The 26,026-nt window shown below is 38.3% G+C and overlaps 2 gene segments (V, D, J or C); both read right to left on the bottom strand.

Annotated features, from left to right (window-relative positions):
- Positions 1-8,096: 8,096 nt before the first annotated feature.
- On the bottom strand, positions 8,097-8,630 carry LOC121677256. The segment is given in 2 exon segments: positions 8,097-8,500; positions 8,585-8,630. Coding segments are annotated over 2 exon segments (450 nt in total).
- Positions 8,631-18,707: 10,077 nt separating this feature from the next.
- Positions 18,708-25,118, bottom strand: LOC121677255. The segment is given in 4 exon segments: positions 18,708-18,776; positions 21,857-21,939; positions 24,674-24,970; positions 25,073-25,118. Coding segments are annotated over 4 exon segments (495 nt in total).
- Between the last annotated feature and the right edge of the window lie 908 nt (positions 25,119-26,026).

The raw sequence follows: 26,026 nt of genomic DNA, 5'->3' as shown, positions 1-26,026 counted from the left end.
AGTGATAGAACTTATTTTAAAATTATCATATAGACTTATAGAGGAAACCATTTCATGTCAACATATTCACAAAGACACACAGGGAGATACAGATTTAACATTGGATAGACATACAGACAGAGACAGTGAGACAGATAGAAACACTAAATAAATAATAAATACATAGACACAGATCTCAACAGAAAACTGAAACTTCAATAAATCAACCTTTGGAAACTTCCAAGATTAGTACACACTCCCTCTAGAGAGTATCCCTGAATGTGATATGGATTCACAGCTGGAACCCAGAGTAGTCCAGCCCTGTATTCCCAGAGCTCTCTGTGCTCTCACCACTCTCTTCTCCTAATTTGCTGCAGGGAGGTTTGAGTCTGAGCTCACAGCAGCAACTACCTATTGTGTCTCTTGCACAGTTATATGTGACTGTATCCTCAGACCTCAGTCTGCTCATTTCCAGGTAAAATGTGTTCTATGCATTTTCTTTGTACATGGTGAATTGGTTCTTTAGAGCATCAGCATAGTAGATATACATTTTACTAATGTTATTGAATGTTACCCACCCCTGTTCCTTCTCTGTAACCTGGCAGACCCAATGCATTCCATAGATACTGAATGTGAATCTATAACTTTTTCTTTTCTCTGGAAATGAAGATGTGACCTCCTCTCCAAGATAATATCTTGATACAATCACTTCTACCCAAATGGATTGGCCAAGATAAAAGAGCCAATCCAGATTGAGGGCAGGAAGATGTTTGTCCAAGAGGACAACACCTCTCATTCATGTGATGTTTAATCTATCTGTTATCCTTTTGATTCACATCTCAGAAAAGAGATAAAAATACTTTTTCTTAATAAGATAAATGAAACTGGTCTCTTGGATGTCACTAACAGTATTCCAACCTTTAACAGGGGGTAATAATTCAAACACAATATTTATTAATGAAAATAATGAACATGTTTTTGAAATATTACCATTTGAATTAAGGCCTTATATACTACACAAGAACTCTTCAAGCAAATTTTAAAAAAATATTTTATTTTTGATAACTCATATATATTTCTATATGGACAATATAGTGCTGATTGTGGATAGAACAGTATTCATGGAATTAAAAAAAAACTGGTACTGGGTCCTCAAGACTTGCATGTGGTTATGAGCTGCCAGTTGTGATTGTCAGAAAATGGGGCTGATCCTCTATAAAACAGTATGTTCTCTGAACCATGGATGTGTTTCTCCAGTACTTGGATGAGCAGTCAAAGCCTTTCCTGTCATGTTTTTTCCAGTTCTGTTCACAAAAGCCTAAATATGACACTGAGCTGAATGAACCTGAAAGACACTGTTTGAGTGAAAGCCAAACAACAAGAGGACAAAATGACTTCTTATCAAGTGGAACATGAGAAAACTGACTTCAGGTTATGTAACACGGAGGGAAGGTTGACCCTGGCTTTCACACTGTAGAATGAGATGTCTAAACAGTTATATTGGGAAGATTATTCTAACAATGAATGGTATGGATATTGAGCACAGTTAATATGATATTATGTTCATCTATGGAGTGAGTTGATCTTCTGAGATACCCCCCAAACAATAACTGTGTAGTCACTCAACAGTGAACACATATGTGAGAAGATAATGTTGGACATGGTAATAAAGTTTCAAGCACCACAGAGTAGTATAAGACCATTACTAAAATACAGGAAGAAGAGAAATAAATGCATTATGAAGATCTCTCTGGTTATAAGTTAGATTATACCCTATTGAGGTTTCTTCATAAATATCAACTGTACAAATTTTTATTCTCTATTATTAAATTATAGCACCATTTGCTTATATTTAAAAATTTTAAGAATGAAACAATAATTTATTATATTTCTAATTAACCTACCAGTAGATTCATAATTATAATGTTAATTAATCAACTTTTCAATTCCTGGATTTCTTCTAATCAATTACAATACTTTAGCTATATCAATAATTTAATTTTTTTATCTAGTAAGAAAAAAAATCTACAAATTCTATTAAACACTCAAACAAGTTTATAGTAAGAATAGTTATAAAATGATTTAAAGTGGGAAAAGAATATAATATATTTGGGGCTACCAGGCATTGATGTATTATATTTTCATGTCTTCTGACTGAACCAGGTTCAGCCACTTATTCTGGGACCATCTTCTGGACCAATAGGGAACTGGTAAGATTCTTCAGTTATTTGTATAAGACCTATTTACAGAAAAATCTATACATAATTTATAAAATAGTTACTTGCATGAATTTGTCTATTTTACAATTGACACCAAATTGATGGTCAGACAGAATTAAGGAAAGAACAGCATAGGAATCTACGTGCTCTCCTCATACACTATAAGGGCACATGTGATGGAGGAGAGTTATCTGTCTATGTTTCTTTCATTGGTTAATTAATAAAGAAAACTGCCTTGGCCCTTTAAGAACAGAAAATTAGGTAGGTGGAGTAGACAGAACAGAATTGTGGGAACAAGGAAGTAGAGTCGGAGAGACGCTTCAGGCAGTCGCCATAGTGAGTCTCCATGCTTCTCCTAACCGAGATGGACACAGATTAAGATCTCTCCTGGTAAGGCACACCTCGTGGTGCTACCCAGATTACTAAATATGGGTTAAAGCAAGATGTGAGAATTAACCAATAAGAGGCTGAAACTATGGGCCAGGCAGTGTTTTAAAAGAATACAGTTTCCGTGTAATTATTTTGGGTAAAGCCAGCCACCGCTTCACACTACAGATTTGCGCTCCAACGTGGTGACTAAATCCACTCAGGTTTTTAACCTGAGAGGGCTTTAAATAAAGGAGAGAGAGTTTAACACAGCTTTCTGCTGTTTGCCTGGACGTGCCGTAGAGAGATTTTCTGTTTCTGCAATAGCGGCAGAGAAAAGCAGAGTCATTTTAAAACGCGGCTTCCTGGTGCTGTGCTGCCAGTGCAAATTCTGGCTATAAACCATTTCAGTGGCTTTTATGGACTGGATGTTTGTGTGTCCGCTTGGGATCGGGGGAAAAAAAGTACTCTGAGACCATGCCGATGGCTCACTGCTCCCTGCCTGCACCTGGGCAGATGGCAGAATCAGGCTTAGGCGAGCGGGACAGCATTTGTGGATTCCTGCCGCCATAGAGAGAGAGGTGTTTTCAGGCTGCGCGGTGCTCTGCGCGTCAGATTTGGCTGTAACTTGGATGAAAAGAGTTTCTGTGCTGCACGCTCAGTATCAAAATTAAACTGCTGAGTGCAGCTCCAATGTGGACTGCTGTGTACCTGTAACTGTGTGCAGCTCAGGGACACCAAATGACTGAGGCAGTAGCAGCTCTGGCTCTGCTCCACCATGCTGAATTGTGCTGACCTCAGGCAGGAACTATCGTAATTACCATGATAACAGCGCAGTTAAGGTTTAGACTTGGCTGAAAACAGGCAGTACCATATTACCTGTACATGGCGCAACTTAAGATTTTAAGAAGTGGTTAACCTTTTAAGAAATGCTCCTGGATAGTAAAAAATTACAGATTCACAATAGAAAAGATTCAGACATAGAAGGCCTTTAAATGGCTCACGTAGGCTTAAAAGAGAGAAAAAGAAAATATAGAGAATAAAGTTAATGCCTTAAAAAAAAGGTTAAAGTCTTTAAAGAGACAGAGTACAGATAGTTATAGATTAAAAGAAGTAAAGTGATAGAGTAAAAATAAGCCACGTAAAAATGGAAAATTCACAGAGAGTCTGGATTATGTATTTTGTTGTGTTTTCTTTGATTTTTTTGACTGTAAAGGAGCTAAGTACAGAGAGACATTTCATTATATGGGCTGCCAGGCTAGACCAGAATGGACATCTTAATGGTATGACTTCAGAATTTGGATCTAAGAACATGATGCTTTGGAAAAGAGTTTCTTCTTTTGTTTTCACAGAGGACGAGACTCTGTGGATTGCTTCTATCCCAATATGGTATGATAGACCACGCCCTCCTGAAAGGTTGCTGTAAACATCTTCAAAAAATTACTTCACTCAACTGCCAACTGAGAGGAACCTAACACACAGGTTACACCATGAAAGACCTAAATAACAGCGCCCCCATTCAGCAGGAAGCAGTTTGGAGAGAAAAAACTGCACCCATTTTCCCAAATATTGCTTATAAATGTTCTTTTAGATTTAAAGGGGGATATGATATAGATATGATATAGATATGATATAGAGATGAATAATTTGCAATGGTATGGATTTTAAGGTCAATTTGTTATATGTATATGTATTTCTGATTTTGATTAAGCTATTGTGATTGTAGTTCATTTTAAAGAATGTAATGTATAATTAGGAAATATAGGTTGTTAATGGATAATCATCGATTAATAGTCAAGCTTGTAGTCATGTTAGTCATTTTCTAGATGTGCATAGATATATTTCAGATAGGCATTCTTCATATCTTTCAAAGACTGCAGAATATGGCATTTAATGTTTTAATAACTTAGGGTTTTTCATGACAATGAGACACGTCTGCTCCTGGCAGCACCAATCTACTTCAAGAGGAAGATGGGCATCGAAGAGGCTACTTATGGAGTTTGTTAGCCATTTGGGCAAGAAACTGCTCTTGCCTGGACTGTTGCATAAACTGGACACAAGGAACCCACAGAAAGAGGACTGTTAAACTTGCCTAAAGGTGAGATGGTCTCTCAGGGTTCCTGATTCGTGAAAGAGTCTGCGAGACGTTCTGCAGGACACAGCAGAAAGTGACTGAACTGTCTTTGGAATTTTTCTGCTTCATGGAAATGTCTGCTGGATACTGTGGGCCTGAAGCCCGAAGATGGATGCCCCGACGGTACAGAGGAACTTTGGGTGACTGTCCAGGCAGCGAGTTGTCTCTGTCATTTCTAGAGTTTTATAAGTTACTTATTTCTTGTTTACTTAGGTAGCATTATATCCTTCTGGAGTCTTTGATGGAGTTGAAGAATAAATAGATAGTTATAGCTTTCCTTAGTTATGATAAAAGATAAAATAGATTTAAATATTGTAACTGTAATACTTGCTTGATAACTGTTTTGTTATATGTAATTTTGCTATGTTAAAGTTGAAGCCTTTCTTTTTTGTTTAAACAGAAAAAGGGGAAATGATGGAGGAGAGTTATCTGTCTATGTTTCTTTCATTGGTTAATTAATAAAGAAAACTGCCTTGGCCCTTTAAGAACAGAAAATTAGGTAGGTGGAGTAGACAGAACAGAATTGTGGGAACAAGGAAGTAGAGTTGGAGAGACGCTTCAGGCAGTCGCCATAGTGAGTCTCCATGCTTCTCCTCTCCGAGATGGACACAGATTAAGATCTCTCCTGGTAAGGCACACCTCGTGGTGCTACCCAGATTACTAAATATGGGTTAAAGCAAGATGTGAGAATTAACCAATAAGAGGCTGAAACTATGGGCCAGGCAGTGTTTTAAAAGAATACAGTTTCCGTGTAATTATTTTGGGTAAAGCCAGCGGCGGGTGGCGGGACGCAGCCCCGCCGCTTCACACTATACACATGTTATAAGAACCTACTCTAGTGTTTTTGACCTTGAGATTCTGCATGCTATGATTCTGCACTCATAACACCTAGTTATGTTTTCCTTTATAACTCCCTAGAACAAATCCCTAGACAGTGAAAAGCAGACAAATTCAAGGGACTTTCCATGTACTTGTGCCTTTTCATACATGAATTGAGTCCATTGATATTAAGCGATATTAATGACCAGTGGTTGTTATCTCCAGTTATTTCTTTATTTTTTGGTAGTAGAGTTTGTGTGTTTCCCTTCTTTGAGTTGTGCTGGTGTAGGGTTGCTATTGTGGACATTGTTGGATTCCTTGGCTTGTGATTTTTCTTCTATTAATTTATGTAAGGCTGGATTTGTGGCTACATATTGTTTAAATTTGTTTTCATCGTGGAATATATCGTTTTTCCCATTGCTAGTGAATGAAAGCTTGGTTGGGTATTGTAGTCTGGGTTTGCATACATAGTCTCTTAGTTTCTGCAGTACATCTATCCAGGACCTTCTGGCTTTCATGGTTTCCATAGAGAAGTCAGGTGTAAGTCTGATAGGTTTACCTTTAAAAGTTACTTGACCTTTTTCCTTTGTAGCTCTTAATGTTCTTTCTTTTTTCTGTATGTTTTGTGTTTTGATTATAATATGGCGAGGGGATGATTTTTTTGATCCAGTTTATTTGGTGCTCTGTAAGCTTCTTGAACCTTAATAGAAATATCTTGCTTTAGGTTTGGGAAGTTTTCTTCTATAATTTTATTAAATATATTTTCTGGACCATTGAGCTGTAATTCTTCTCCTTCTTCTACGCCTATTATTCTTAGGTTTGATCTTTTTATTGTGTCCCAGATTTCCTGAATGTTTTGTGATGAGAATTTGTTGGATTTGCTGTTTTCTTTGATCAGTGTGTTTATTTCCTCTCTGGTGTTTTCAGAATCTGAGATTCTTTCTTCTATCTCTTGAATTCTCTTGGTTATATTTGTTTCTGTAGTCTCTATTCATTTATCTAGTTTTTGCATATCCAGCTGGCCGTCAGTTTGTATTTTCTTCATTGCCTCCATTTCAGTTTTCAAGTCTTGAACTGTTTCCATGATCTGTTTGATTGTTTTTTCTTGGTGTCCTAGGATATCACTTATGGATTTACTCATTTCTTCAAACTTTTTGTTATTCTTCTTGTCCATTTCTTTGAGGGAGTTTTTTACCTCCTGTTTAAGGGACTCTCTTTCAGGAAGTCAATTTTTTTCTACTTCTTTTTGATTAGGGTGTTCAAGACCTCCTTTTGTCAGTTCGCTGGGTTCTGGTGTTTTCAGGTTGTTTTTCAGATTGTTGGAGGAATTCTTGCATTGGTGCCTGCTCATCTCTTCCTCCAAATGCTCCCCGATGGATCTTCTGGTACAGGATCAGTTCCCCTTGCTGGCCAGGGACCCCACAGACAAAAGGCCTACCTTGCTGCAGGCAGGCTATTGAAACAAAGGAACTCCCACCCTGCAGAAAGACCAGGGAGTATAAGGGGTTGAGGAATATCTGTGCTCTGTCTCCTGGGCTGCTGCCACAGGTTAGGAACACTTCCTATCCCATCCCTTCTTTATAAATATTTTGTAGATGGAGGGCCCTTGATAGTGTGTGCTTTTTATTTGGGGACTCCTCAATAAAGAGGGACCAGGAAGAGAAATACAAGATAGTGGTTGGACAATGGATGGGAATTTGGAATTCTTTATAGGTAAGGGTGCTTAGGAGAAGCATGTAACTCTGGGAACCTTTGTTACCAGTAAAAGCATCAACAAATCACAAACTGAAACTCCGTTTTCATAGAACTCAGATGCTATGGAAAGGGCTGGTGAGAGTTGGAGGCAGTAATAGAGCTTATACTAGTAGGGATGTGCACACTAGTAGGGATGTGGCTGAGAATTTTATACGTTGAAAGCATGCGAATATGCCTACAGAGGAATAATTTCTTGAAAATTAGGGTGCATACTAATTTTAACAAGATGCAAATGTTTAATATTAGAACCTTTCACAAATGATAACCAAGTGCAATCTTTTAAGTTTTCTTGGTGTAGAAGAAGGAAATTTTGTATATTTCATTTTCAAATATACCATTGGAAAGTGTATTTTACAAAGAAGCTATAGTTTCTCCATTACATGTTCAAAAACAAAGAGAATAAATTACAAATATTAAAATTCCCAAAATTTACATTGAAATGTAAGTCAACAAGTGTCACAATTTCAGACTCCTTTTGATATATTATATCACACACACACACACACACACACACACACAGAGAGAGAGAGAGAGAGAGAGAGAGAGAGAGAGAGAGAGAGAGAGAGAGAGAGAGAGAGAGAGAACCACACAGAATATATTAAATTAGGTGCCATTCTTTCTATTAATCAGAAACAATTGGATAACTTAGAGAGTATGTAGAAAAAAATTTGATTTCATGTTTGCACACATAGAAGATTGAATATAATAAGAGAAAGCAGAGGGGCCTTAGGATATGCTTGGCTGGAAGAGCAAACCACAGGTTCTGATATTAAAATTCAAGGTCATGAAATCTTAGCTTCTGAGATGACCCTTATCTTTGGGTCTCAGGAATCCCTGTTCATCCTTAGTGCCCTCTGCTGGTCGCCGATGTCTCTACAAAGAGGTATTTTTTGTGTAGGCTCAAATTGGAGTTTCCTCACTGTGTGCCTGGTACAGTAATATATAGCTGCGTCTTCAGTGTGCACACTGTTCAATTTTAAGAAGACTTCACTCTTGGAGGTGTCCTTACTGATGGTAATTCGAGATTGAAGAGCTGTACTGTACTTTGTGTCTCCATTATACCCTATTGCTCCCATCCACTCCAGACCCTTTCCTGAAGACTGGCGAACCCAGTGTATAGCATAGCTGGTTAATGAGAACCCAGAGACAGTGCAGTTGAGAGACAGGGTCTGTGAAGGCTGCACCAGGCAAGGTCCTGTCTCCTTAAGCTGTACCTGGGGAAAGACACCTGAAGAGAAGCAACATAACGATCAGTCATACATTACATAGACGACATGCTTGGGTCACTCTCCTGAAACCCTGAAACACTTACAACTTGGAAATGTCACCAGACAGAGGAGCAGCAAGAGGACAGCCATGCTTTGCTGGAAGCTCTAGTGAGAAGGAGATGGGGCCTCTCAGCTAGGCCTGGGCTTTTTTTTGTTTCCAGTTTATTTATTTTTTATTAAAAATTGCCATCTCCTCCCCTCCTCCTCCCCCTTCCCTCCCCTCCCCTCCACCCATATCCCCACTCCCTCCCTCTCCAGGCCAAAGAGCCATCAGGGTTCTCTACACTATGTTGAGTCCAAGGTCCTCCCAACTCCCTCCAGGTCCAGGAAGGTGAGCAACCAAACTGACAAGGCTCACACAGAGCCCGTCCATGTCGTAGAGACCAAGCCCATCGCCATTGTCCTTGGCTTCTCGGTCAGCCTCCACCATCAGCCACTTTCAGAGAGTCCGATTTGGTCGCATGTTCTATCAGTCCCATTCCAAGTGGACTTGGTGGTCTCCCATTAGTTGCCTTTTATAGTGAGCCTGAGGGCTGCTTTGCATTGGCAGAGGTTCCTGAGATAATAAAAGAAAGGATGGTTCTTGGTTTCCACTTCCCTCAGGTGAATGAGATTTGTCTTATGTTTCTTAGAGGATTTGATTATAAGAACTCAGGAATATTTTCTTATTATTGTTTGTATTTCCAAACCCTGGAAAATGGGAATTAGTATGAATCACACTGTGTAGACCTGGCAAACAAAACAGGAGTGTTTACACTATGTGAGTCCACATTTATGCAGTGCAGGCAGAACAGTGTACCATAACCTAAATGCATTTGTATATCTAAATAAATTGCAGCACTGAATTTAGTATGGAATGGGTTAGTTATCAGTAACCATACTTTAAGTAACAAAATTTATTCACTTGGTGTCAGTAAATTCATTCTGATTCTCATAACTTGTCTAGAAGATAACTTGTGAAGATGAAGCTCACTAACATTATTATGTGTGATTTCAAGTGTTTATCTGAGAGGATACCCAAGGGACTTATTTGATTCCTACCTCATGGGACTCCACCTATTCACTTTCTCATTTTGGAACATAGTATCGTGGGACTGGTTTTAGTACCTCTTAACATATGTCAGTCTACCTTTCTCTATGTACTTTTATTTCTTTTATTAGCAAGTAATATAGAAAAATCCATTTTCCTTTATATAATTATTGCATTAATAAGGGATGGAAAATTTGGCTGTCAATAAAACTTCAGGAAGCACAGTAGTATGCAACTAGTCTTGAGAGTTGTGTTAATGAAAATGAAAAATAGGGAAAGGAAGCTTAATTATTACAAAAGTGGAGAAGTAGGCAAATATAAATATGGTGAACACTGTGCCTTGTGTTGTAGATCACCATAGAGAACAAGAGTGTGTAGAGCTTTCATCCTTGCTTTGGTAATAAAAGCCATAGAAAAATAAAATGCAGAGCTGGACCCACACTGATTAATCAGCATTCAGAGAATATCTGCCTATTACTTGGTATTGGTGATCTCACATTTTAAATTCCTTATTTGTGTGTGCATAATCTTTGTACTAGAGTGGCAGTGGTAGAGAAAACATTAGGTATTCAGCCATATTGTGCAAGCTCTGATGGTCACTTCCACAACAAGTGCTGTGTTTCACATATTCTTTGCTAGGAACATTAGAATATTTTTCAGACATTATCTCAGCATGTTTCTTCTTGGGTTTATCTGACATTTTAGTTGTGTTAACAAAAATTTGGGAAGGAGTATTACATAAATAAATGTGTATATCTCATTCTATATTGGAGGACTTGGCCTTTGGTTACTTCAGAGATAATTTGTATATGTACTCTGCATATTCTTGCTCATTGGGTTTCCCTTTTCCTTGCATTTCCTAAAGAAAGTCACTAAACAAATTATTTGTAAAGGAAAAGAATCCATGATAAATACACCATTACATATAATTATATTCTACTTTATAGGTAGAATCTTATCCTTAAGTCTTTTGTCAATTATTTGTTACTTATATCTGGTGGAAACATGGGCACTCACTTAATGGGTCCTGTTATAATGACAGTATCGGCTTGTACATTTGTGGTGTGGTTAGAATTCCATGAACATAATACAAGCTACAGTCATCACAGAAGAAGGGACTTCATTTGAAAAAGTCTCCTCCACCAGGTTGTGTTTTATGAATGAACACAGGATCGTTTTCTTGAGTAATGATTGATGAAGAAAGGTTTATACATACGGGGTGGTGCCATCCATGGGAAGTTGTTCCTTGTTTGTATAAACAAGCATGCTGAGCAACCAGGGAGTGCAGGCTAATAAACAGGGTTCTTTTTGGTTTTCTATTCAGTTCCCAGCTTCAGGTTACTGTTCTGATTTCATGTAATGATGTACCTGCATGATGGACTACAAGATTTGGTTCATGCCTACATCTTCCAGATCTTTACCTAATGGTTGAACCTATGAATACACAGCCCTCTCCGTGCTATTTCTCCCAAATTCCCAGGACACAAATGTGTTACAGTCACAGCTATTCCAACATTACAGGTAACAAATGTTCATGATTTTCTGAAAAATCTAGATCATTTTACAGATGACATCGTGCTTTGATTGAAGAAACAAAATCACTTGGCTTCCAATGCCTACCTACTTTTTGTAATGAAACTTTATATGATTCCAGCATGCTATTCAGAATACTGCTTTCTTCCAACTTTTGTAACATAAATACATCAGAGCTCTAGATAAAGATCCTCAGTTCAGAATTAGCCAGAGGTGTTATATACCATAATTTTTGAACAACAGTGTAAATAAGACTCTTAGAAACTTGAAAGAAAGAAAACTCATTGCACCCATTAAATTCTGCTGAAATTCCACAAGATGAAATTTAACACATAAACAGGAAAGAAGCAAAGAAATCATGCTATATATGAGTGGATTAGTATCTATTTTCAACTAATTGAAGCTCAGTGAGTATCACTAGATCCATTGAACTCACAATCTCAGTGCTGGAGCCTCACACACATTTTATTACTAGAACTACAGTTGATTCAAGGCTAGGTCAGTTTCCCAATCTGTGTGATGATGATGTACACTCTAAAGGCAATCTGTGTTCATGGTTCACTGACACTGACTGGTTCCCTTGTTGGCTCTGACTTTAAACAACCCAGTGCTCTAACTAGGGAATATTACTGAGTCTCTGGTCATAGTCTAGGATTACACAATCTCAAGGGTTCTTTGCTTCTTCAGGATCTGATTCTGACCCCATATGGCCTCTTCTGCCCTGTGTGATGATCTACATTTTGTTCAAATCAGAGTATGTCCTACATTTAAAAACACCTAAAATGTTCTATGGAGATAGCTCTGTGATTCAAGTTTTAGCCACACAAACAGAAGGAACTTTGTTTAGTTCTTGAGAACTAAACTGCAGGGAGGTTTGAGTCTGAGCTCACAGTAGTATCTACCTATTGTGTCTTTTACACAATTATATGTGACTGTATCCTCAGACCTCAGTCTGCTCATTTCCAGGTACAATGTGTTCTATGCATTTAGTTCTTGAGAACTAAACAATAAAGGTATATGTGATTCCCAATCAGTGAAAAAATTCTTAAGAAATGGAGACAGTATGATCATTGAGACTAGTCTAGGCAATTGGTGAAATTCTTGCCAAGTGATGGAACATATTTTAAAATTATCATAAAGACTTACAGAGGAAACCATCTCATGTCAACATATACACAAACAGAAAGAAAAAGACACACAGAGAGACATAGATTTAGCAAGAAATAGACATACAGACAGAGACAGCGATACATAGAAACAATATAATAATAAGTAAATAGACACAGATCTCAACAGAAAACTGAAATTTCAATAAATCAACCTTTGGAAACTTCAAGGATTAGTACACACTACCTCTAGTGAGTATCCCTGAATGTGATATGGATTCACAGCTGGAACCCAGAGTAGCATAGCCCTGTATTCCCAGAGCTCTCTGTGCTCTCACCACTCTCTTCTCCTAATTTGCTGCAGGGAGGTTTGAGTCTGAGCTCACAGTAGTATCTACCTATTGTGTCTTTTACACAATTATATGTGACTGTATCCTCAGACCTCAGTCTGCTCATTTCCAGGTACAATGTGTTCTATGCATTTTCTTTGTACATGGTGAATTGGTTCTTTAGAGAATCAGCATAGTAGACATACCTACTACTAATGTTAATGGATTTGACCCATTCCTGTCCCTTCCATGGAACCTGGCAGACCCAATGCATTCTATAGCTACTGAATGTGAATCTATAACTTTTTGCTTTCTATGGAAATAAAGATGTGACCTCTTCCCCAAGATGATGCCTTGACACAATCACTTCTACCCAAATGGATTGGCCAAGATAAAAGAGCCAATCTAGGTTGAGGGCAGGAAGATGTTTTTCCAAGAGGAACACCTTTCATTCATGTGATGTCTTAGCTATATGTTATTCTTTGGATTCAAATCTCAGAAAAATAATAAAAATTATTTTTTTTTGATAAGATAAATGAAACTGGTCTCTTGGATGTCACTAACAGTATTCTAATCTTTAACAGGGGTAATAATTCTAACACAATATTTATTAATGAAAATAATGAACATGTTTTTGAAATATTACCATTTGAATTAAGGCCTTATATACTACACAAGAACTCTTCAAGCAAGTATTTTATTTTTGATAACTCATACATTTTTCTGTATGGTCAATATAGTGCTGATTGTGGGTAGAACAGTATTCATGGAATTAAAAAACTGGTACTGGGTCCTCAAGACTTGCAGGTGGTTATGAGCTTCCAGTTGTGGTTGTTAGAAACTGGAGCTGATCCTCTACAAGAACAGTATGTTCTCTGAACCATGGAGGTGTTTCTTCAGTACTTGGATGAGCAATCAAAGCCTTTCCTGTCTTTTTTTTTTTCCAGTTCTGTTCACAAAAGCCTAAATATGACATTGAGCTGAATGAACCTGAAAGACTTTGTTTGAGTGAAAGCCAGATACCAAGAGGACAAAAGGACTTCTTAACAAGTGGAATCTGAGAAAACTGACTTCAGGTTATGTAACACTGAGGGAAATGTTGACCCTGGCTTTCACACTGTAGATTAAGATGTCTCAACAGTTATATTGGGAAGATTATTCTAACAATGAACTGTATGGATATTGACCATAGTTAATATAATATTATGTTCTTCATATATGGAGTGAATTGATCTTATGAGATATCCCCCCAAACAATAACTGTATAGTCACTCAAGAGTGGACACATATGTGACAACATAATGTTGGACAGGGTAAATAAAATTTCAAGTGTAGGATCATTACTAAAAATACAGGCAGAAGAGAAATAAATGCATTATGGACATTTCGCTGGTTATAAGTTAGATCATGCCCTAGTGAGGTTTCTTCATAAATATCAATTGTACAAATTTTTTATTTTATATTATTAAATTATAGCACCATTTGGTTATACTTAAAAATTTTAAGATATAAAAAATAATTTATTATATTTTTAATTATACTACTATTAGATTCATAAACATAATGTTAATCAACTTTTCAATTCCTGGATTTCTTCTAATCAATTACAATACTTTAGCTATATCAATAATTTTATTTTTTTACCTAGTAAGAAAAAATTTACAAAGTCTATGACTCAATCAAGTTTATAGTAAGAATAGTTATGAAATAACTTAAAGTGGGAAAAGAATATAATATATTTGGGGCTACCAGGCACTGATGAAATGTATTTTTATGTTTGCTCTGACTGAACCAGGTTCAGCCAATTATTATGGGACCATCTTCTGGACCAATAGTGAACTGGTCAGATTCTTCAGTTATTTGTATAAGACCTATTTACAGAAAAATCTATACATAATTTATAAAATAGTTATTTGCATGAATTTGTCTATTTTACAATTGATATCAAATTGATGATTAGACATAATTAAGGAAAGCGCAGCATAGGAATCTATGTGCTCTAGTCACACACTATCAGGACACATGTTATAAGAACCTACTCCAGTGCTTCTGACCTTGAGATTGTGCATGCTATGAGTCTGCACTCACAACACCCAGTTATAACTTTCTTTATAACTCCTTAGAACAAATCCCTAGACAGCCAAGAGCAGACTAATTCAATGGACTTTCCATGTAGTTAATTTTTCTCTTGTATTTAAGAGGAGGATACTTGTACTTTTTGTTTATTAATTTACTGACACTGATATTGATGTGAACAGTCTTTTGGGATATAGTGTTAGAATCTCAATATCTTGTCATGGATAATTTTTATATAGTGTAAATGCTTATAATTAGAACCTCTAATTATTGGCTTTGATATATTTTAGGCCTAACCAAATTGTTTAAAACTTTGTCCCTGCTCATACCTAGTCCCCAGCAGTCATGAATTCTAATCCTCAACCTGACCCTGGGTAATATGAGACTGAATAAGCTGTCTTTCTGCTTTGTGTAGAATTATTCAATTCATTGTTATAAGTCCTAATATCAAGATTCTAAGAATCTAGACTCTTCTGTATCTACCCAAACCTTCAACACTCACTGCTGGTGTCCCTGCAGCTGTCTATGATAAAAACTGATGACAGAGGGGACAAGGACTGGAGCTGACATCTGGTGAAGCATGCACACTGGAGGCTGAGAATTTTGTGATCTCAGGTTCAGGACACATCTGAAGAGGAACCAGGTGAGGAAAAATGACTGTGTGAGCTTAATCTGTCTAGGTCTTTTCTCCTGAAGTTTCAACTGGGATAGCAACCTGACTATAAGAAAAAATAATCACTGTAAATTATCTGTTGTTTAAACTTCTATACTGACATATGTGTACAATGGTGACACTCACCTTGAGGTGTGTCGCCAGTCACAGAAGAAGACAATTATTCTTACCAATAGACAACAGCCCTCTTTTGTAGTGAGGAGCAGACGGGCTGCATTCCTGCCGCCCTGGCTCCTGCACGGCTAGCTTAAAACCCAAAATAATTACACAGAAACTGTATTCTTTTAAATACTGCCTGGCCCATTATTTTCAGCCTCTTACTCACATCTTGATTAACCCATATCTAATAATCTGTGTAGCACCACGAAGTGGTGCCTTACCGGGAAGATCCTAGCATACGTCCATCTTGGGCTGGAGCTTCATTGCATCTGGCTGTAGAGGCAGGGCAATTGTCTGAGCCATCTACCTCACTTCCTTCTTCCTGTTCTGTCTACTCCACCTATTAGGCCAAGCAGTTTTCTTTATTAATTAACCAATGAAATCAACAGATTGATAGAAGACCCACCTCCATCACTCTTTGCACTGAGGTCAGGAATGTGTGTTAGAGAGCTATGTCATTGTAGTGATGAGGTGTGGGCATGCTTTTCATCCCGCCCGGCTCCCGGCCACCGGCTAGCTTATGACCCAAAATAATTACATGGAAACTGTATTCTTTTAAACACTGCCTGGCCCATTAGTTTCAGCCTCTTATTCACATCTTGACTAACCCATATCTAATAATCTTTGTAACACCACGAATGGTGTCTTACCGGGAAAGATTCAGCACATCTGACCTGGTGGCTGGCTTCATTGCATCTGGTTGTAGAGGCAGGGCAATTGTCTGAGCCATCTACCTCACTTCCTTCTTCCTGTTCTGTCTACTCCACCCACCTATTTTCTAACCTATTAGGCCAAGCAGTTTTCTTTATTAACTAACCAATGAAATCAACAGATTGATAAAAGACCCACCTCCATCATTTCATCCCATAGCCTATGGGATCATGCAGCCCATAGGAAAGGATATAAGAGAACTAGAAGGTAAATTTTCATACAGGAAATTACATCAGGATATGAGGAATAGTTTATTGAATATACTATCCCTTGCTTCAACGAATCACCTATTACTGGCCTTGGGAACCAGTTATGGAGAATTGTGTCAGGGCTCAAATTGGTGGTCCTTCTTTTTTTATTTGTAACAAATTGCTATATGGTAATGTCTTCCATCTTTAACAAAATTCAGTTGTGGAATAAGCTGTTTCTTCCTTGTGTGTGTGTGTAGATGAAGATGTGGCTCAGGTGGAATCTAGTCCAAGTTTCAAGTATCACTTTTGTGTCATATGTCAAGGCTCCCATTCTATTTCCTCAAGTTCGGCTAACAGTCTCTAACAGGAGATAAAGCTTGGTGATATGACTTCTCATATTTCTTACCTTCAAATACACTTCAAGTTGTGGACAAAATTTCCTAATCTGTGTCAGAGATGGGAGGGGTCCTTATGAGTGTTTACTCATAAGGAAAGCCCAAGGCTCCTCAAACAACACAAGTTATTGACATTGACTCTGGTTTCCTACCAGAAATAGATAAAAGATGATAGTACTGAAGACATCATTACACAAAGTTTGAGGAATCAAGATGAAGATGGCCTAATTTACATGAAAGAACCCATGGTTGATACTCTAAACTCTCAGGCTTGGGTAGGTCATAGTTCTTAGCGAAGAATCTACTACAGTCATTTTGCTAACTGTACATATTTGTGAACACATAGTTAGAGTTGATCTTATCCTTCATCTGATAAGCTTCTTTTGAAGTGGAGTGATGCTTAATTCTGAGACACATAAGTTTTCAAATTGCTTAGAATAAGTATATGTGTTCAGGTCTAGTGGGAATCCATGTCACTGCCTCCACGCCAAAAGAATACCTCAGTAGAGAGAGTGGAGAGCATGTAAGACCCAGAGAATAAGGATGAGTGCTATGCTGTAGACTCCATGACAATGTGAGCAGACCAACAAGAGATCCTTATTTTTATCACATTTGAGTTGACAAATGTTATGCCATTGATTTGAATACCCACTTGTTCTTCTTCAGTGAGATCAACCAGAAGGTTCCAAGAATGTAATGGAGGGTAGCCCAAAACCCACAAGACTTTACCAGAATCCTATAGGTGCAACAAGCTGGGACATCTGATATTCAGATCAAGGATATTACTGAAGAGACCGTAAAACTTATTTGCAAGTGTATTGGTGGAAGTAGGAACTCTATGGAGGAAGGAATGGCAAGAGAAATGTATCTAAGTGCTAAAACTAAATCCAGTAAACTTTTAAAATGTGTTTAAATACCTTGGTAGATGTTCGGTATCTTATTTTAGCCAAAACCAAATTGATTACATACCAGCAATCTGAGAAGATCAGAGTAGATCCTAAGACCTACGAACTACATTGCAATTTGACATTATTTCAGGAAAGGGACTTGAGGCTCAGGGACACCTTAAGCATAGTGTTAGCCAGGAAACTCCTGCTGCCTCCTGAAGCTCAGCTGTTGTATATAGCTGCATTGGTTCCATGGTCTAAGTACCAGAGCATACACATGATCAATGATGAAATTGATGTTCATGTTTTATGTGAAGATAGTGGAGAGAGTAGAGGTTATAAAGGTTAATGGTTTATAGGTCCTACCAGGGTATTTCTGCTTGATCTGTTGGCTCTTGCCAAAATTCTAAATTCTGCTCTAACTGGATAGTTAAATAAGGCTCTGTTGTGAATCTAGGGACCCCACTCCCAATGATCTCTTTGTTACTTCAAGATTTACTCTGGTGCCCACAACATAGCCAAGTCTTTCCTTTATGATGCCATCTAGTTCAAATGAGATTACATATTGTATAGAAAAATAAACATTACAATGGAAAACAGGACTTCAAAAATATTCAGATGCATAAAATATTAGTAAAGACTAAATTATATAAGAGTGCAATGAGAAACAAGACTTTGATTCACAGAGCAAGCCAAGCAATAGAGAAGCCAATCCTTCATGGGCTTGTGTACCTGCTATGATTCTGCACACTGAAATGTATTGTGCTAGTGCTGGGCATTCTCTATTGGCCCTTAGTAACACCTGAAGTCTCTGTAGGAAGGTTTTGTACAGGTTCACACTGGAGTTCCCTCACTGTGTCTCTGGTAGAGTAATATTTGGCTGTGTTTGCAAACTGTTCAATTTTAAGAGAACTTGGCTCTTGGAGGTGTCCCTGTTGATGTTGACCTTGGATTTGAGAATTGAATTGTAATCAGTGTTTTCATTATTCCAGATTATTTCCATTAACTCCAGACCCTACCCTGGAGGCTGTTGTCCCACTGTACATGGGAGCTGGTTAAAGAGAATACAGAGAGAGTTCAGGTAAGAGACAGGGTCTGAGTCTGTGATGACTGCACCAAGCCAGGTCCTGACTCCTTCACCTGGACCTGGGACATTGCACATGGGGAAAAGGAGAATCATCATTATTCATACATTCCATACATGATGTACCTGGGTCTCTCCTGAAACCCTGAAATACAGATTGAAAAGGTCATGAGGCAGAGGAGCAGCACCAGGTTAGACATGTTCTGCTGGAGGTTCCCATGAGAAGGAAATGGGGCTTCTCAGATTGAAGGCTGCTTTGCATTGGGGGAGGTTCCTTAGATATAAAAAAAAGCGGATTCTATTTCCCCTTCAAATGACTGAATTTGGCTTTCTGCTTCTTAGAACAAAAGGAACATTTTCCTGGTTCTGGCTGGATTTCTAATCCCTGACAAACAAAAAAAATATTTTGAGACAAACAAGAAATAACTTGTGCAGCCCTGCCAAGCAAATGATGGGAATATTTATGGTGAGTCCACATTCACTCAATGATGATAAAACAGGGTATCACTTACTCGATGCATTTGAAAGTTTCTGAAATACATAAAGTAGATTTAGGATGGAATTAGGGCTCGTAGTGATCAGAAATCATAGTTTAAAAACTTAGAATTTATTATTTTGGTGTCAGTAGAGACATATTATTCTTATCCCTCATTAAGAAGATAACTTGTAATTACTAAGATTGAGTATGTGTGATCTTGTGTTCATCTGGGAAAAAATTCAAGTGACTGACTTGCATCCTATCTTATTAGGATCAGACTACTTACCTTTTTAATTAGGGACACCATACATGGGTACTTTTCCTTGAACATCTTTATTCATGTCAGTCTTTTTTCTCTTCATATATTTATATGTCTCTCTTTCTCTGTCCTCAGGTTGTAGCACATACCAACCAAGATTTTATGTTTGTTGCATTGGCATGGATGAGAAAGCCACCAGTTCTCAACACCTCATGAAAAAATGTAGCATCTAGCATGGCTTGAGGGTTATGTGGTCTGAAGTAATAAAAGGCAGAGTGATAACAAGACATGGAAGGAGGGTATGCTTGAACAGTGGAAACTGTATGCCTGGTGGTAGGGATAACCATAGAGGACAAGGCACTACTGGGCTTTTTCCCACAACTTGGTAATATAAATCACCTGGGAAGGGAAATGAGGTGCTGTAACCAACCTGACCTGTCAGATCCTGACATCCACCATTTCTTATGTATTGTACCCCCACTTTTTATGTCCCCCATTTTGTCATGCATAATCTGTTTACTATGAGTAGCAGTGGTGGAGTTAGAATATAACGTAGATGAGACAGTCATCCTTGCAAATACTGTTTGGAAACCACCACTGTTAGTGTTGTGTTATTATTCATGATGTTCAAGAAGTTAGAAGAATATTTTTTAGACATGTTTACTATGTCTCATCTTGGGTTTCTCTGATATTTCTTTGTGGTTACAAAAATCGGGGAAGGAGTATCACAGAAATAATGTTTTCTGAAACTACATTGGAGAACTTGTTATCGTTTGGCTTATACAGGAATTTTTGACTTTGGTTACTGCAGAGATAGTTTGTATCTGTATTGTGTATTCTATTGCTCCCTGGGTTTCTCTTTTCTCTGAATCTGTCTAGAAAGAAGTCACTAAGAATAAGTCCTTTGCAAAGGGAATGAGTTCATGGTAAAGTCAGACATTATTTATAATTATCTTCTGTTTGAGAGGTGGATCCTTATTCTCAAGTGCTTCATCAGTCATTTTTTTCCTTTGTGTTGAATAAATGTCATTCATTTAATGGGACACATTATCATAACAATGCCAACCTGTCCATTTGTGTTGTGGTTAGAATTTCGTCAACATAATACAAAATAGAGTCATCAGGAAACAAAGAACCTCAGCTCGAAAATATGCCTCCATCATCAAAGTCTGCATGCAAGACTTTGGGAGCCAATTTCTTGCTTAATGGTGGATGTGGGAGGGCCCCATGCTGATGATGAAGATGTCATCCATGAGAAGGTGTTTCTGGTTTGTTAACTTGATTTAATTTTATGACATCCTTATGATGGATTGTGAAAGCTAAGATGACAGAAATGTTAGTTTTGTTCATAGTGTTGATCACCTTAGTAGATCACAAGGTAGGACAACTGAAAATTCTCCGGAAAGTAGGGAAGTAGGCGGCATTAAAAATGTACAACTGCAACCTCAGCCACACACAGAGTCCCCCTTCCAGATACAACCACACATTCCAACATACACAGACAGAGATACACAGAGAATGAATGAGAATCCCACTTCCAGATACAGTCCTATACTCATCCTACACACCCACACAAAGAAAGACTCTCCTACATTCACAGATAAGAGGGATGACTTTCTTCTTTTTGTGAAAGGGTCATCTCTGTGGCCTCAATTTTCTATATAGAACAAGGTATGAAATATTTTCTTGCTCTGTCTCCTAGTGAACAGATTAAGACAAGTTCCACTACACCCAACCATCAAATGCAGTGTTCTTGATAATTAATGAATTTATTTTCATGAAAAACTTTTAACACAATATATTCTGATGATTATTTCCTTTCCCTCTTCTTTTGCAGATCCTGCCCATCTCCACAATTCCAGTACTACATAAAAAGTCAGAGTTTTAAGGGTTATTTATGAGAATATAAAAGCTTTGGACTCAAGGTATTAATTTTCATTTAGACTGTTAGTGGTTTAAATATCCATAATTGGCAACACATTTTCTCTTTTAAAAATTATTTTACAATATACACATTTGCTTTTACATCTTACAATTCTTTTATCAATGTATAGTGATAATATTCATGGAGAGCTGGCTCAGTGGTAAGGTGCCTGCCTCCCAGTATATTAGTATATTAGCTTAATTCACAACACTTAGCTTAGAAGCTAGGTGTGATGGTTTATCCTATATTTCCAACACTGGGGAGGTTGTGAATGGAGGTACTCTAAGATTTGCCATCCAAAGATTCTATCTGAGCATGTGTGCTCCAGTTTCACTGTGAGATCCTGTCTCAAAAATAAGATAGAAATCAACTGATAAACATGCTCAAACTTAACTCAAGCCTCCAGACACTTGTGCAAACCATGCACTATGCACACAGTCTAGCCAATTAGCATTTATAACCATTCAAACATTGTCCTTACCCTGCATTGGATACACTGTTTTAAGTTATTTACAACTGTGTCATGGATGCTGCAGACAACAGACAAACTGCTTGCTCTGGAACCTAAAAGATGAACTCCTGAAGACTTGTTTCACTTCTCACTCTGGGGACTTTCTTTCCTTTTCTTGCCATGAAAGTGAAACATTTAAATCTAAGAGAGTGAGAAATAATATTTGTGCTTAATTCTTATTTTTAAGTGAGTTTGATTCTTAAACTTAAGACCTTTCACATCATCAAGAAAGCACTCTACCCCAGAGCTACAAGCCTAGCTCAATCTTTAAAAACATTACGTTTTTCCTAAAGAAAATAATTTTTGGAAGACTGCATTATACACTATGGAAATAAACACCATAAACCACAAATTCTTCCTTGATGCTCAGCAATTATAACTGATGCTGTAAATTATCAATATACTGAGTATGGATTTCATGAATGTTGGAGTACGGAGGATAAATCAAACCAAACAAAGAAAACAGAGGGAAGATGACAATGAGAAGTAGAAGGAAACTTCCCCCTCAGCTGGTGACTACTGTTCTGAGTCTGCACTCCATGACCGTTTCAAGACTACTGTGTAGTTGACCACAGCATGTGCTAGAATCTCACTACTCATGTTCAACTCATACACCTGAATGAAAGGTTAAAAATGTGAGCAGACTGCACATATAAGTAGCAGTGTGTGCCACACATTGAAAAGAGGAAGAAAGAGGCTGTTGAGCATCATATGTCAGCACACACACACACACACACACACACACACACACACAAACACACACACACACACGGAGAGTAGTTAGAGAGAAAGTGTGTGAAAGAGAGAGAGAAAGAAGGAGAGCGAAACATTGAGAGAGACAGGTAGACAGAAAGAGTTAAAGTGAAGAAAGGTCCTCCATAGCGATCAAGGAAATGCAAATGCAAACAACTTTGAGATACCATCTTACACCTGTCAGATTGGCTAAAATCAAAAACACCAATGATAGCCTTTGCTGGAGAGAATGTGGAGTAAGGGGAACACTCATCCATTGCTGGTGGGAATGCAAACTTGTGCAACCACTTTGGAAATCAGTGTAGCAGTTTCTCAGGAAATTTGGGATCAACCTACCTCAGGATCCAGCAATAGCACTCCTGAGAATATACCCAAGAGATGCCCTATCATACTACAAAAGCCTTTGTTCAACTATGTTCATAGCAGCATTATTTGTAGCCATATCCTGAAACAACCTAGATGCCCCTCAATGGAAGAATGGAAAAAGAAAGTATGGAATATATACTCACTAGAGTACTACTCAGTGGTAAAAAAACAATGACATCTTGAATTTTGCATGCAAATGGATGGAAATAGAAAACACCATCCTGAGTGAGGTAACCCAGACCCAAAAAGATGAATATGGTATGTACTCACTCATTAGTGGATTCTAGCCATAGAATTGAGCCTATATTACATGATCTTAGAGAAGTTATATAGGAAGGTGAACTCAAAGAAATACATGTAGTTATCCTCCTGGATATTGGAAGTAAACAAGATTGCCAGGCAAAAATTGAGAGCTTGGGTGTGGGGACAAAATGGGGGTAAGGGGAGATGGGGAGAGAGAAGTGATAAGTGGAGGATGGGGAGAGCTTGGGAAAATGGGACAGTTGGGATGGAGGAAGAATGGATATGGAATCAAGGAAGTATATATCTTAGTTAAGGGAGCCATTTGAAGGTAGGCAAGAGATTGGACTCTAGAGGGGTTACCACGTGTCCAAGGAAATGCCCTCAGCTTGCTCCTTGAGCAGCATAGGAGGGGGACCTGAACTGGCCCTTTACTATAGCCACACTGATGATTATCTTGCATATCACCATAGAAACTTCATCTGACGTTGGATGGATTTAGAAACAGAAACCCACGTTGGAGCACTGAACTAAGCTCCCAACGTCAAAATGAGGAGCAGAAGGAGGGAGAACATGAGCAAAGAAGTCAGGACCACGAAGGGTGTGACCATTCACCGAGACAATGGGACTGATCTAATGGGAGCTCACCAAGGCCAACTGGACTGGGACTGATGGAGAATGTGATCAAACCAGACTCTCTGAACGTGGCTGACAAGGAGGGCTGACTGAGAAGCCAAGGACAATGGCACTGGGTTTTGATACTACTGTATGTACTGGCTTTTTGGGAACCTAGTCTGTTTGGATGCTCACCTTCCTAGACCTGGATGGATGGGGGAGGAACTTGGACTTCCCACAGGGTGGGGAACCCTGACTGCTCCTTGGACTGGAGAGGGAGGGGAAGGGGTGGAGGGAGAAAAAAGGGAAATGGGAGGAGGGGAGGAGGTGAAAATTTGTAAAATTATATAATTTAATAAAAAAATTAAATTAAAAAGAACCCTGATGGCTGTTTGGCCTCAAGAGGGAGGGAGTGGGGGTGTAGGTGGAGGGGATGGGAGGGAAGGGGGAGGAGGAGGGGAGGAGATGGTAATTTTTAATAAAAAATAAATAAACTGGAAAAAAAGAGTTAAAGGGAAACAAGGAGAAACACTGTAATAAATAAACACACACAACCCAACAGGAAAAAGAAATCGGATTAAACATTTGGATATTCAAGGATTACTACACACTATACCTTTAGAGAAAATCCCTAAGTGTGATATGGAGAGGCAGTGCAAAAACAGAGAATACAGTCTTCCATGCTTCTCTGAGCAGGCTCTTCTCTGACCCTGATTTCTAAGTGCTCTCAGTGTCCCCTGCTGGTTCTGTGTTCCCCACAGGTGTGTTTGTGTCTGAGCTCACAGTAGCATTCACTCACTGTGTATCTTGCACAGTAATAGATGGTTGTGTCCTCAGACCTCAGACTGCTCATTTCCAGGTACAGAGTATTCTTGGCATTGTCTCTGGAGATTGTGAACCGGCCCTTCATAGCGTCAGTATAACTGGTGGTATCACCACAACCAGTAATGTATGCGACCCACTCTAGCCCCTTCCCTGGAGCCTGATGGACCCAGTTCATGTAATAATCACTGAAGGTGAATCCAGAGGCTGCACAAGAGAGTTTCGGGGACTTTCCAGGCTGCACTAAGCCTCCCCCAGACTCCAGCAACTGCACCTCACACTGGACACCTGTAAACACAAAGAATTCTGGTTAGAAAACTGACACAGAAGACATTTTTTTTCTCTTTTTCATGTCCACACAATACACAGCATCTCATTTTTATTAATTACCTTTTAAAATAAGGACAGAGAAAACCAATATGAGCCCTAAGTCCATGGTGAGTGGTCTATGTTCAGTGCTGAACTCTGAATGGGAGGGCTTGTGATTCCAGGGCTTGTCTCTTCTGCCAGAGCTGCAGGGTCAGGTCAGGGCTGGTTTTTATGGGCACAAAGAAGCCTTATTTGCATATCTTCCTGCTATAGAAGGCTCTGTAGTTGGACCTAGGCAGAAGGCAGTACTCAGCGCAAGATATAAGTCATACACACTGATGATAGTTACAGAAATTGAAGCATTAACTTAGCTCTGTGTACACATTTCCCTTGTTAAGTTTCACTACACTTTACTTAGTTCCCTTTTCACATTATGCATAGAAAATGTTGTGTTTCCACACTGTCATGTCTTATTAGGATCAATGTGAAATGAAAAGCTGTGTTTCTAAATATTATCTCTGTCTGCTACTATAAACATAGTTAAACAAATGCTTTTGTAGTATAATTGATCATATTATGAGTATATCCCCAAGAGTGGTATTGCTGGATCCTTAGGTAAGTTTATTCCCAATTTTCTGAGAAACCACCATACTGATTTCCCAAGTGGTTGTATAAGGTTGCATTCTCACCAGCAATGGATGAGTGTTTCCCTATTCCACATCCTCTCCAGCATAAGCTATTATTCCTTTTTTGATCTTAGCCATTCTGACAGGAGTAAGATGGTATCTCAGAATTGTTTTGATTTGCATTTTCCTGAAAGCTAAGGATGTTGAACATTCTGGTAAGTATCTTTTGGCCATTTGAAATTCTTCTTTTGAGAATTCTCTATTTAGTTCAATACTCCATTTTTAATTAAGTTATTTCAAATTTTCTTGTCTAATTTCTTGAGTTCTTTATATATTTTGAAGATCAGTCCTTTGTCTGAAGAGAGATTGATGAAGATCTTTTCCCATTCAGTAGGCTGCCTTTCTGTCT

This window comes from Arvicola amphibius, chromosome 7 (assembly GCF_903992535.2).
Source record: "Arvicola amphibius chromosome 7, mArvAmp1.2, whole genome shotgun sequence".
Taxonomy (NCBI): domain Eukaryota; kingdom Metazoa; phylum Chordata; class Mammalia; order Rodentia; family Cricetidae; genus Arvicola; species Arvicola amphibius.
Note: the sequence above shows the minus strand (reverse complement) of the source record. Positions and strands in the feature narration are given on the sequence as shown.